General features: G+C 38.2%; 1 protein-coding gene across 2 annotated transcripts in view; it reads left to right on the top strand.

The window, feature by feature from the left end:
• Positions 1-9,877, top strand: part of LOC126180090 (U4/U6 small nuclear ribonucleoprotein Prp31) — a 73,702-nt gene extending 63,825 nt beyond the window's left edge. For both annotated transcript variants that reach the window (XM_049924665.1, XM_049924666.1), the window contains exons 7-10: positions 651-791; positions 2,955-3,104; positions 8,540-8,767; positions 9,197-9,877. In XM_049924665.1, the coding sequence (XP_049780622.1) occupies positions 651-791; positions 2,955-3,104; positions 8,540-8,767; positions 9,197-9,301 (624 nt within the window). In that variant the 3' untranslated portion in view covers positions 9,302-9,877. The remainder of the gene's footprint in view (positions 1-650; positions 792-2,954; positions 3,105-8,539; positions 8,768-9,196) is intronic.
• Positions 9,878-13,547: the final 3,670 nt, after the last annotated feature.

Raw genomic sequence — 13,547 nt, forward strand, 5'->3', positions numbered from 1 at the left:
CAGATTGGTGCGTGGGGCCCCAGCAGATTCTACCCCTACGTCTCCTGTCATCTCGACCCGTTACCATCGGGGACACTTCCGTCGGTACGGGAAGCCTCCTCCTCGAGACTTTACAGCAAGTCAAACAACGCCTATGGACGTTAGCCATCTCCAGGACACCTCCATCAAGACCAGTGCAACAATTTCAAAGGGGGGAAAAGTGTTGTGACTCGCCGATCATTCAAAGCGCCGCCGCGCAATTACGCACACCCTCTACGTGCGGCGCTGTCTGTCAGCCATGCGGCAGCTGCGCCACCTAAGCGGCCAGCCGAGCAGCGGCCACTAGACTGGGACTCAGTGCTTATTCGAATGCTAACGTGTACACATGTCTTGCTTGTCAGCTTACTCTGTGACTTATACGTGTTGTGTCGTTCTGAAATATATGTGTTAAACTTGACGTTATAACATCTGTGTTTCTGCTTGGGGTCTACCATAATGTATTCCTTTCTAGAAACCCTGCTACTGAACTGTAAATTTCAAACATGTATATCATTATTTAACACTAATTAACTGAGAATATTTTTGTGCTGGATAATTTGGAAATAAATAACTTTTCAGTATTCCACTTAAGGCTTGTGACTTTGTTAAAATATTAAATTATATGATTTCAGGATCTCAGACGCAAAGCAGCGAGGCTAGTAGCTGCTAAAAGCACATTAGCAGCACGTGTCGATGCTTGTCATATAAGTGCAGATGGTCACATTGGCAAGCAGTTTAGAGAAGAAATTGAAAAAAAGCTGGACAAACTGACTGTAAGTTTTGAAATACGCAACATTCAACTAGTACTGTCATTATTTTGGAGAATCAATTTCAAAGACTACTTCACTATAGAAAAAATGTCAACAGCTTAACAAGTATGTGGCATTTGTCCCTATTTTTATAATAACCTAGCTTAGTGCTCGTTGCTCCACTCACGTAGACTGTATGGCCTGCACAGTTTTTAATCAAATTTTTACATTATGCACAAATTGCAACATGTTCTAAACTTTTCAAACTTATTAAGGCCATGCTGGGGAGTTTGATGGTGGACACACAACACCCAGTCATCTCAAGGCAGAGAAAATCCCTGACCCCTCTGGGAATCAAACCCAGAACTCCGTGCACAGGAAGTGAGAATGCTACCACAAGACCACGAGTTGATGCCCCTATTTCACCTCCATAGGGACTGAATTTCCAAGGACATGGAAACTTGAACTTTTTATTTATTTTTTATTACTAACCAAGAAGTAAAATACCAATTTTCATATATGTAGCTTTAAAAATGCTTTAGTAGCTCTGTAATAATCTTTCTTTTCTTCCAAGAAAAACTTTCACCCCCACAGTGTTAACTTTCCATAAATGCTCACACAGATATTTCTGACCAAGAAACCAAATACTGATTTTTGTAATTCTAACTTCAAAGGTGCCTTGATAATGATATATTTTCAAAAAATCTTTCAACCCGTATTTCACCCCCATAGTGGTGGAATTTTGAAAAATCCATTCTTAAATAGTGCCTACACTATAAGACCAATGCTATCTCCGAATAACAGGTTTCTATCCTTAGCGGTTTGGGCTAGGTGATGAGTCATTAAAGTCAGTTTCCTTTTATATGTGGCGATAAAGGTAATTTTACGTAGTCCCAACTGAAAATAAATTACCGTTTGTTCTGCAGTTCATAGCTTAACTTGAGTAATATTTCTTAAACATATGTGCTTTGCAGAGCACTGCACTTGGTTATTGGTAGCCATGGGATTGGAAGACAGCATTTTCAAGTGATGGTTGCTTGTGATTTGAGAGTGGGTTCAGGGAAAATCTGTGACTTGAACTTTTGTCATTGTTATTGGGGATTCTCTTTTCATGATAGCAGATAGTCATTTGTTAGCTCAATAAATCCAGGTATGCATAGATTTACCTCTAAGACTGTAGTTTTCTGGCTACATAGCAGCAGTCATTGTTGGAGAAAATGTGTTTTGTGTTTCAAGAAGAAAGAATATAACTACTGCGCTTTGAAGCAAGATCTTTCATGAGTCTCCTTGCTGGGAAGGATTTGGACACCACTCCAGTCTAGGAAGAAACTGCTCATAATTGTGAGTTCTGTCAATTGATACTTGCTGTATTTAATTCTGGCTGGTAAAGTTTGATGGTCAAGATCATAACAGGTAACAAAACGTATCTGTATCAGTTTCACAGACGAAGCAGCAGTCATGCTTATGAAATTCCCTGATGATGCTCATCCTAAAAAGTAAAGAGCTCAAAGAGTTCAGGCAGAATAATGGACTTTTTCTCAGCTGTAATCAGTAATCACATAAAAAAGAATAAGGCTGTAATAGAAGATCTTATGTTGGAGCACATCATCTAAAACTTTTCAAGAATATGTAGGAGAAGCAACAAAATACGAGCCTTGATAGGATAATGTTCAACATGAATCCCACACTTAATCACAGAATACAAGCATTTTTTTTTTTTCAGCAGACCTCTACCAAAATATACTCATATCAAAATTTCTTTTAAGATTTGCCCCTGTATGATTACTTTCTCATCCCAAAAGGAGAAGAACTGCATACCCAAGAAACATTTTTGAACAACATTCTCAAGGTGCACTAGTGCGTGCAAGTCAAAGTACTTAATCTACTGTTGTTAATGCTGCTTCCAAGATATGTCCCCACACTGACTGACAAAAGTGAACGCAAGGAAGACCTCACACCTTATGATTTTCAATTCTTTTCGGCAAACATCTGCTGTGATATTTCCTTTTTTGAAGCAGAATTTAGTGTTCGAAAATAACAGTTGTTCTCTGTATGTTACTCTACATTTGCAGCTCATAATTTTCACTGTGTTTTACTTATGATATAACATTTGATTATTTTTTTTAAAGTGATGCAGTCACTAATATTATTCATTCGAGCTATTTCATATTTTTTTCAATTTCATAGGAGCCTCCACCAGTGAAATTTGTGAAGCCTCTTCCAAAACCTATTGATGCTGGTAGAAAGAAACGAGGTGGTAAGAGGGTTCGGAAGATGAAAGAACGATATGCCATGACTGAATTTCGAAAGCAAGCAAACAGACTTAACTTCGCTGATGTATGTATAGTTTTTAGTGTGGTACTTGTGAAATGTGTTTTGTGATAGACCGAATGAAATTTTATAAAATCTCTGTTGTCACTAATTTAATTAGTCTACTTTCTGTATTTCTTATTCTACTTTCTGAACAGTTAAAATTTTTAGGCAGATTGTATTTAGTTCTCTGATAGCATGTTATACTCTTAAGCATAGATAACTGTTTTATATTACAATTTACAATCAAATAAATATGTGACATTTTTTGCACAAATGTTTATCCAATTTAATGCAAATTTTAGCGGTTGTATTTCAGTCAGTATCTCCAGAGTTTGGAAGTAATTTATGTAATGCATACTGAAATAATTTTGTGTCTTTGCCTTGAGCAAAAATAATCTTTTCAGTTTTCATTTCTCAGATACCTTAAGTGTATTCTATAATTGTTCATTTCATGAAGTGAGGTATGGTTATGGCAGGGCTGGAGCTGTAAGTGGTAAGGCACATTTCTGATTTTACTGTCTACACACATTATGTTTTCCATTATCAGAGTTGGGAGGAGAGATAGGAATTTTCTGCCTACACTATTAATTGCTATAGTGAGCAGTGTCATGAAGCAGATGTAAGTTGCTTTTTGCACATGAAATAATATCAAATGAGAAACTGGATTACAAATGTGCTTCTGAAAGAGCTTCCAGAGTTGATTACATTTAAACATTTCATGCAATGAAAATAGTGTTGGAGAATGCCAGTGTATAGAATGATATATTTTGTTAAAATATAAATTCTTGAAAAAATATGTAATTACAAAAATCTGTCTACCACTTTACCATTGTATTATCTGACTCCAATGATCTTCACTTGTTGGTGCAGTTGCACTATTTGTCCAAAGTCTCTAGATTTTGGACAGTTGATCCTAGAGGCATAGGAAAAGAGCTCACTACAAATTATTGGCGTGTCTTCCCACAATGTACACACATCTAATAATTCATAAATAAATATATCAAAATAGGGTTTTTGACAAGTGGTAGTATAGAAGTGAGCAATTATCTATACATAAAGAAAAGTCCCCACCATGTTTTTCTGTGTATGTTTGAAGGCTACATGGGGAAGGTTTATGGGCACAGTAGATAGGCGTAAGACCGCCTGACTGCATTTTAAGGCCTTGTGAGCATTCACTGCATTTTCTTTTGAAGAGCTTGCACTTGGAATTAAATAAATCATATTGTTCTATTTAAAAAATGGTTACTTCAATATCATAACACTTACAGTGTTTGTCCACTACCAACTAACTTCTGCAAGTGCTTGCTGAGGTATTTACATGAGAACAAAAATTTTCGCATGTTACTTCTACAAGTCACTTCAGCAAGTTAATTTCATGAATTTGCTACAAGTACCTGCTGAACAGTTTCCACTGTAGTTGCATCATGAAACAGGTAAATTGATGTTTACAGTGTCATGATTAAAAACAGAGCAGTCGCCACTGTTGTATTATTATTATTATTATTATTGAAGCAAAATTGTCACTAAAAACAAAGTTAAGAAAAAAATATGTTCATGGGAAAAAATAAATACATAGGCATACATACTTTATTATCAAGAAACGCTACTGAGAACTTCACTCAGACTAAAAACTTCCTGAGAACGTCATAAGCTAGTTTCAAAATCTCTGTACTGTTGTAAAATCAAATATTCAAAAGCAGAATACAAAAATGTGACAGGCTACATCACGAAGAGATGACTTTTTAATTGCTCTTCAGTTTTTGAAACAATATTTATTATTTATGTTTCAGCTATCATTAAAAAATCAACTAAAATTTAAAGATGTCTCTAGTGCCACTCTCCCTTCGGGTGAAACTGGATGAAACTATCTGCACCCATGGCCGCTCATAGGCGGTCGCAGAGCCACTAGCTAGGCATCTGTGATAGCATTGATGTAAGTTCTCTGGTTGCTAAATCGTTTTGTTTGCTAAGTGTCTTCTCAATTAAACTCAGTGTTGGTTTCCAAGTCTCGCTAAGATTATAGCCACAGTCTCAGTTGATGAGATGCCCCTTGTGCGAATTTCTATGGTCTCTCTAAGCAGCATTTGGAAATCTGTGCCAAGATCCTGGTATGTTCATCAGTTGAGTGTACCTCTGTTGTTCTCAACAACGATCTTACATGGTGCGCACTGTCTGCTCAATACATATATTCCCATGGAATCTGTTAGATGCTGGCCTTCCATAAACTGAGATCGTCTTTGACACTTGCCAGTAATGCTTGTGTTTTATTGGGTAGGCAAAAGATGGTTTTTACTTGGTGCTTCTTCAGTATGTGTCTGATTTTTCCCCAATACTGTGCTAGTGTATGGTAGAAAGGTAGTGGCTGCCCCTTCCTCCGTAACATCTATCCTGCATTAGCCAGTAGAATTAAGAAGCAGGCCAGCCTTGCTTTGGTATGTGGGAGAGTGCGCTTTGCCCATCGGAGCCTTGAGTGCAACTCTGAGGAACTATTTAGACTACATTTACAACTGCCCAATAATTTTAATTTCTTTAGGTGGGATTGAATTGATGTCGTTACCTAGGTGGCAGCCAATTCAACCCAAAGGAAGGCCACAAGATATCAGATATCAAAATTCTCCTAGTCTCTCTGACAAACCACCACTGAAGTCCCTGTGCAAGATGGTCATCAATCTGTTTGACATGGAACTGAGTCATGCAGTTTAAGTTCGGGAGAAGGGACTTAACTTTGCTTCCACCCCTAAGCTCAAACCAACCCCAGACATCATCAGTGCAGTTGTACAAGTTGTGGTGTGACTACCACCTGAAACAGCTGAAGTAGTATGTTGTGAAACCTGCCATGCTCTGACAAGAACTAAGCCTACAAAATCGAACATTACCCGCAAGAGAGGGCAGCTATTTGGGACCTAAGAGAATGTCCTGAGATTGTTGTCAAATTGCCTGACAAAGGCAGCGCTACTGCTGTTCTTTCCCACAAGGACAACAATGAGAAAATACAGAATCTGCTAGATGACGATTTCTAAAGGGATATCAAAGTTGACCCTACAAAGAATGTGGAGAACAGGACTAGAACTCTTCTAAAGGGTGCACAATTATCCTAGGACACAGAATTATTAGAGGGGCTCACCAAGAAACTGTTACCTCAAGGACCTGTACTGCCAAGACTTTATGGACTCCCTAAAGTTCATGAAGATGGGATGCCATTGCACCTCCGTCAGCAACATTATGACACTAACATTATTTGCTAGTAAAATACATGACAGAAACACTAAGCCCTTATGTTGGTAGATGCATTCATCATGTACACAAATCTGTGGATTTTGTAAAATGCCTCAACATCTTCAAGGTGAAAAACTCAGGTATTCTGGTGAGTTTTGAAGTTGTTTCATTATTTACCAGGATACCTCTGTGAGAGGCACTAGAGCTTATTGGTCAGAAATTTGACAAGACAACCACCAGTCATTTCAGGCATGTCCTAACCTCCACTCATTTTCTGTTTAATGGTGAATTCTATGAAGAGATGGAAGGAATCGCAATTGTTACCCCACTCTCTCTCCTGTGTCGCAAATTTTTTGTGGAGTACTTTGAGGTGGAGGCCCTAGCATCATCTAAATGGAAATCAATGTGTTTTTTCTGTTATGTGGATGACACGTTTATCACCTGTCCCCATGAAAGAGACAAACTCCTTTACTTCCTTACACGTTTGAACTCCATACACCCCAATAACAAATTCACTGTGGACAACAAAGTAGAAGAAATATTACCATTCCTGGACATTATGGTCAAGAGAAGAGCTGATGGTATACTGAGCCATAATATGTATTGGAAGAAAATTCTCACTGACCTGTATTTGCATGCAGACAGCTGCCACCACCCTTTGCAGAGGAATGGGGTACTAAAAATACTAGTACACAGGTTGCACACCATTTCTGACAAAGAGGGTTTGCCCCAGAAGGTGGAACACCTCAGTACCTCAGAGCTGTGTTCCGAAAAAAAGATACCCGGAATGGGAGATTAAGCACGCTCTCTGCCCCACTACAACAGTACAACCTGTGGAAGCAGAAGAAGTTGTGGAGGAAGGGGCAGCCACTGTCTTTACACCGTACACTGGCGCTCTATTCATACATATTGAAGAATCATCAAGTGAAAATGTCTTTTGCCCACCCACTAAAATACGAGCATTACTGGAAAGTGTCAAAGATGATCTCGGTTTTCAGAAGGCGGGCGTATACCAGATTCCATGTCACCGTGGGAAGACATATATTGAACACAGTCAAAGATTGTTGCTGAGAACACCAGAGGCACACTCAACTGACATATCCAAACAAGTCAGCTGTCGTAGAACACTGTTTGTTCAAGAATCACACAATGGATTACGTACATACCAAGATTTCGGCACAGACTTTCAAATACTGGGACATCATCATTAGAGATACAATAGAAGTTCGCACCAAGGACAATTTCATCAACCAAGATTATGGCTATAATCTTAGCAAGACTTGGAAACCAGAACTGAATTTAATTAAGACGACTAACAGCAAACAAAATGATCTGATGACTAGGGTGGACAGAGAACTTATGTCGACGCTATCATAGATGCCAATACGTGTGTCACCACGACTGCTGACGAGCAGCTGCGGGCCCAAACCATGGACAGAATGACTTGTGAGGGCAGGGGATATTAGTTGGCTGCCCACCCTTAGGAGCTCAGTTCGTCAGCACACCTGATGATGGTGACACATCTGATCACCGAAATATTGTGTCCACTGGACACTATGAATTGGCAGTACACCTGTGGACTGTTCTGTCAACAAATACAGTGCGAGAAACTGAAGAATCACAGAGTAATCGGTATATTCGTTTCACACTTTCTTAGCTGTGGTGGCCAAATAGTTATATTTAGGGGTTCCAGTGGTAATTTGTTTAGACCCATCTGACTTTGCCCCCATTGTCCTGTTTGGCACTGACATTTTTGTACTGGCATTGAACATACAAAATTTCTGAAAGTTTGACTTGATTGGGGGTGTTTACACACGAAAGAACCTGCGGCAGTGGCTTTTGTAAGTGACTTGCGGAAGATTACTTGCTAGTGGATACAAGCCTTTAAAAGGTTTTCTTTATTTAACATCTTACTTACTGCTCACGTACCTCTCTCTACCTAAACTATCATCCGTTGAAAACAATAGGATGAAATCTCAGGTCAATTTATGTTTGTGAGACTTCTATAAAAGTCAAATTCCAATTTATCTTTGTAAACCACAAAATGTATTTGTCAGGCATTTTACTTCATTTCAAGCAAGTCCAAGAACTTTTGATAATGGATACAATGCTAGTAATTTTATGATGTTTGTGATTTACACAGAACCTTTACTTTTAATGATCTTAATACAGCCAGTAGACTGGATGTTAAAAGCAGGTCTCCTTTATAATTGTTGTAGAGGATTCTGTTATTTTGTTTTTAGATTGAGGATGATGCTTACCAAGAAGATCTTGGCTATACCAGAGGAACAATTGGTAAAACTGGAACAGGTCGTATCAGGTTACCCCAGGTTGATGAGAAAACCAAAGTACGCATTTCCAAGACATTACAAAAGAATCTGCAGAAGCAACAACAAGTTTGGGGAGGAAGTACAACTGTGAAAAAGCAAGTGTCGGGTACAGCCTCTAGTGTGGCTTTCACACCACTCCAGGTAAATAAGCCTTAATGGCTTCTTTCTACGTATGAAACTTCACACGGTGATCTTCATACAGCACTGATGTTTTGTACAATTCTGAATGTGTTTCTCTCAAATTTTGTGAAAAATTTCTGCTGTTTTCCTAATGTTGCTTAAATTCAATGGTCATAGGATGCAGCTATCTTTCAAAATTTGTAGTTTTTCAGTGTTTGTGTCAGTAATTTTTATGTCATGAAGAACACATTTGTGTCAGTATCAGTTTTCACACAAAAAATGCAGTAATTATTATCTAGGCTGAATTTACTAGTAAAAAGAGAGGATGAAAGTGTAACAGACATTTCAAAAGTATAATAAAATAGTAAAGCAGATTATGTGAATGAAAGAGCTGGGACAAAGATGAGGACTGACCATAAATTTTATATTTACATCCATTTTTGTTTGCAGGGTCTTGAAATTGTTAATCCACAAGCAGCGGAAAAGAAGATTAATGAAGCAAATGCGAAATACTTTTCCAACACATCTGGTTTTATTAAAATACAAAAAACGTGAATAACATGTTATTAATGTAAAATTTGTGAAACTACCAAATGCAAGCACTGTGTACGGGTATAAACTTTGTGCTCAAAATCTTTGCACAAGAACACTGTGCCATTCTCAGGTAAATATCATCAGGTCAAATATATTTTTATTTGCAACACTTTTTTACAGCAGATTCAATCAGTCCCCCAGAAGAACCATATCTATGCAGTTTGTGCTAAGAGTATTGGTTGTTGGACATACTTTTCATTTGTTTGTGTTATTCATATTGAATTAATAATCACACTTCAAAGAAATATTTATTAGGTACTCATCCAGCAATTCTCTATCATGGGCAGTGCTTGAAAACTGAAATGAAAGTAATCTTAGTAATGTGCAACAGGGTCTTTTTCTAACCTGTGTTAATGTTGTTGTCTTTGTAAATATAATTATTGAAAGACTGATTATCCAGTTATATGGATTGTATAAAATGATACTGTGTAAAAAAAATTCAAAAAATTAAAATTGTAAGTTTTCTATTTCCAAAATACATGTATTTTATTGTTTTGTTGAATAAAATTACTGTAGAATAAAGATATCTATACAAAAGGCTACTGTGTACTAATTTAAAAATCTTTTCAAGAAATGTCACTGAATCCTACATTGACTTGACATGTAACTGGAAACTAATGGATATTGTTTATTGATTTCACTTACTGACGTTGTCTTTCAAAGAGAGCAATAGAACAATTGGTTTTGTTGTGTGTGTGTGTGTGTGTGTGTGTGTGTGTGTGTGTCAGGGGGGAGGGGGGGCTCCAAACGGACCACCAATTGCAGAATACTACTACACCATACTGTGTGTTGTGTATGTGCAGTTTGTCAGACATCTGAAAGTAACGCTTGGTAAAGATGTCTTTACATTCAAAAGCAGAGCTGGGAGCCCCATGCTTCATACTATCATGTATGTAATGTTTTTTTTACCAGACTAAAACATCACACTTGTAAAAGAGCTTCTAGACTTACTTACGTGGAAACGTTAAACACACAATTCAATACAATTCTTGAGAGAAGTTGTCAGTGGACATCACCTGTAGTGTGCCTTGTTTGCTGAGGCGGAGGGGGAGCAAATGCAGAAAGGAAGAGGTCTGTTAATCATTGGCAGTTCACACAAATAATAATACCCCTTAGGGAAATGTTAGTGGAAAATGGGATGGATCGTCTTTTGCACTCAGTGTGTATGTTTGGAGACCTCTTCCAGTGCATTGAAGAGGCTGTACCAGCAGTCATAGGGAGAGCAATGTGCAACCTACAGCAGATTGTGGTGTACATTGGAAGAGCTGATGCCTGTCATCTGGGCTCTCAAGTTCATATTTGGATCTTTCCAGCAGAAGACAGGAAAGACTGAGAAGACCAGCCTTGTTCACAGAATTCAACAAAGCTCACTGTGTGTGTGTGTGTGTGTGTGTGTTCTCTCTCCTCAGAACTGATTTTGTTCTCTTGGTTCCAGGTTAAGTGAAACGCTTGAACCAGAGACTCTGAAGGTTATCTATGATGAGGTACACAGGCAGTTATGAATTACATATGTGTTATTTTAAACTATCCATTTCATTAACTTAATTTTGGGACTTGGGTGTGCTTGTTGCTATGTTAATCATGTTTGTATATGACAGAAAAATATTTACATTGCTGCATCTCAGCGGGTTACAGACAACTGCTTCCAGTAAGCTGAGAGACTTACTGTTAAATGAAAAAGAGGAAATTGTTGTGTACACTTCATGACAAAAATATGCTTAGGTAACTTCACAGTTGAAGTCACACATTCATGTCATCAAATGTGCAAAAAAATTCTTTATTGAACTATACACATTTCAAGTTCATTCCAGAGGAAAGGCAAATTACAAGGTAAGTAAAGCATAAGGATGGGGAATGGGCTTAGTGTCAGGATAATTCTATCTCATCTGATATGTAAAATATCACGGGTTTTTATGTTTTCTTAAATGTTGCATCTTTTTAAAGTGGATTGGAAAGGAATTTATCCATTGTTGTTGTGGTGTGATAGTATTGGTGTGAGAGTATTGGTGTGAGCTGATTGGACATTCTCGTGACAAGCTTCATTGTTTTGAGAGACCACATGTGACACAAGCTTTTGTAGTCAGAAGAGTAGTGGTTTCATTTTACGCAAGTCGAAACACAAAACCTCTGAGAATATAAATGGAAAGTACAAATTGCAGTAAGATAGGGCACAAATCTGTTGACAAATGGCACATGTTATTTGACAATATTTGTAGTTAAAGTACACAAAACAGTTAAGCGTTGGATTACATTATACATTATGTATGCGTGGTGTGTGTTCTTTCAGACATGCATGTCTGAAAGAACAGACACCATTGTGTCAACTCAAAGCAACATACACACATATATTTGACAAAAAAAGTTTGACTTTTTGTTGCATTGGGGAACTGAAATAAATCAATGGAGGCAGATGAAAATTTGTGCTGGACAGGGATTCCAACCCAGATTTCCTACTTAATGGATGTGGTTGTCTTAACCACTTTGGCTATCCTAACATGTCTCCTGTCTTGACTCAAATCTCTATATGCCACACACAACAGAGTAGTCAAGGTGTATACAACCCGGGAAGTTTTTAGAATTCCGGGAATTTTCCATTGTTTTAGTTTTCAGTTAAATTTGTTTAGCTTTGACTGCTAAGAAACAATTCTCTAACAAAGGATATTACTACAGATGTGACTCTTCAAGCTTTCCCTGTGGATATGTTATAAATAGTCTTCACAGGTTTGCTGCCGGATCACGTTGTGCAAGTTCCACAATATTTCCTCGAAGGAACTGTCTGACATCTTCAGGTGGTTCAAACCTGCTGGTGGCTAGGTACGACTGATGGTATCCGCATGTCGACACTCCGTCGGCGACTCAGGGCGTTGACATAATGGCTATCATCGGTCATACCTAGCCACCAGCAGGTTTTAACCACCTGAAGATGTCAGCTAGTTGTTCCAAGGAAATGTGGAAATTGCACGTGATCCGGTGGCAAACCTATGAAGACTATTTACAATATTACTGTATCTCACTACTACAGAATAATACTGGAGCAATAAAACATGAATGAGAGAAACAAAAACAAAGGAAATGTGCCATATACAACAACAACATACATGCGTGCCAACAGCAAAATGTATCAAAGGCTTTAGGAAGACTATGCAGTGCTTCCTAACAACAAATTGCCTCTGATGAGTGTGACATCACAACCGTTTACATTAGATTCGTTATAGGATTTGCGAGCAAGCTTGTGCGCAAGGGTAGTTGAGTCGCGTATAAGTAGTACCTTCTCCCGCTTCTGGCTACAGAAGTGTGGCAGTTAGCTGTATTAGCAATAGCAGCAAGCAACCAGATGCTACCCAAATTTTACTGGCACACCTAAGCTGCCAGATTCACACATGCGCAACAGGCCCAGATCTAGGGGGCAGGGGAAACCGGGGTATCTGCACCGGGCAGCAATTTCGGGGAGGGAGGGGAGGTGTGGCAAATTCATATTCTTGAGCAAAATAACCTCGTTTTGCAAAGTGCCTAGCATCCAGCGCACGTTGGTCTATTGATTATTCATATGATTTTGAAATACATCCCTGTTGTTTTTTGAACATTTTTAGACACATTATAAGTTGATTTCTGAATGAATCATAAACTGATTTTTGAATGCCTGCATAGTGCACATGATGTCTCTGCCAGGTAAATCCCTGTCGCGTCTAGAAATAAACATTCCTGCAGACAAAAGGAGACGGGGCTATATGAGCTGAGCGGAATAAAGCCGAACGGATGAATACCAATTGCTGTTTATGTGGTTGACTGGGTTTACGAACGATTAACAGGTAAGAAAGATTACGTAGTATCTTCTCATCATAATAAATGCGGGATAACTAAACCAGTGATTGTGGCAGGGTGAGTGAAATTAACCAGACAATAAGTATTGACAATGACAGGAATAGTTGCAGAATTAGAGAAACTGGGACATCACACAAATTATGGAAAAGTATGACAATTACAAATTTATATAAAAATTTTGTACTACTACTATTCAGTCTCATGCTTTAGAAGCTGGAGTGTATGAGTGAAATGTGAAACTATTTCGTAACATAAAACTTTTTGCTTGTAGTAGGCCTAAAAGCCATTTGATATTGGTACTTCATGAATTACGTTCTGTTGTGTTATTTATGTAAATGAGGTAGATAAAAATGACCAGTTGCACAAAAATTTTCTCGCTTGTTTG

This window comes from Schistocerca cancellata, chromosome 1 (assembly GCF_023864275.1).
Source record: "Schistocerca cancellata isolate TAMUIC-IGC-003103 chromosome 1, iqSchCanc2.1, whole genome shotgun sequence".
Classification (NCBI taxonomy): domain Eukaryota; kingdom Metazoa; phylum Arthropoda; class Insecta; order Orthoptera; family Acrididae; genus Schistocerca; species Schistocerca cancellata.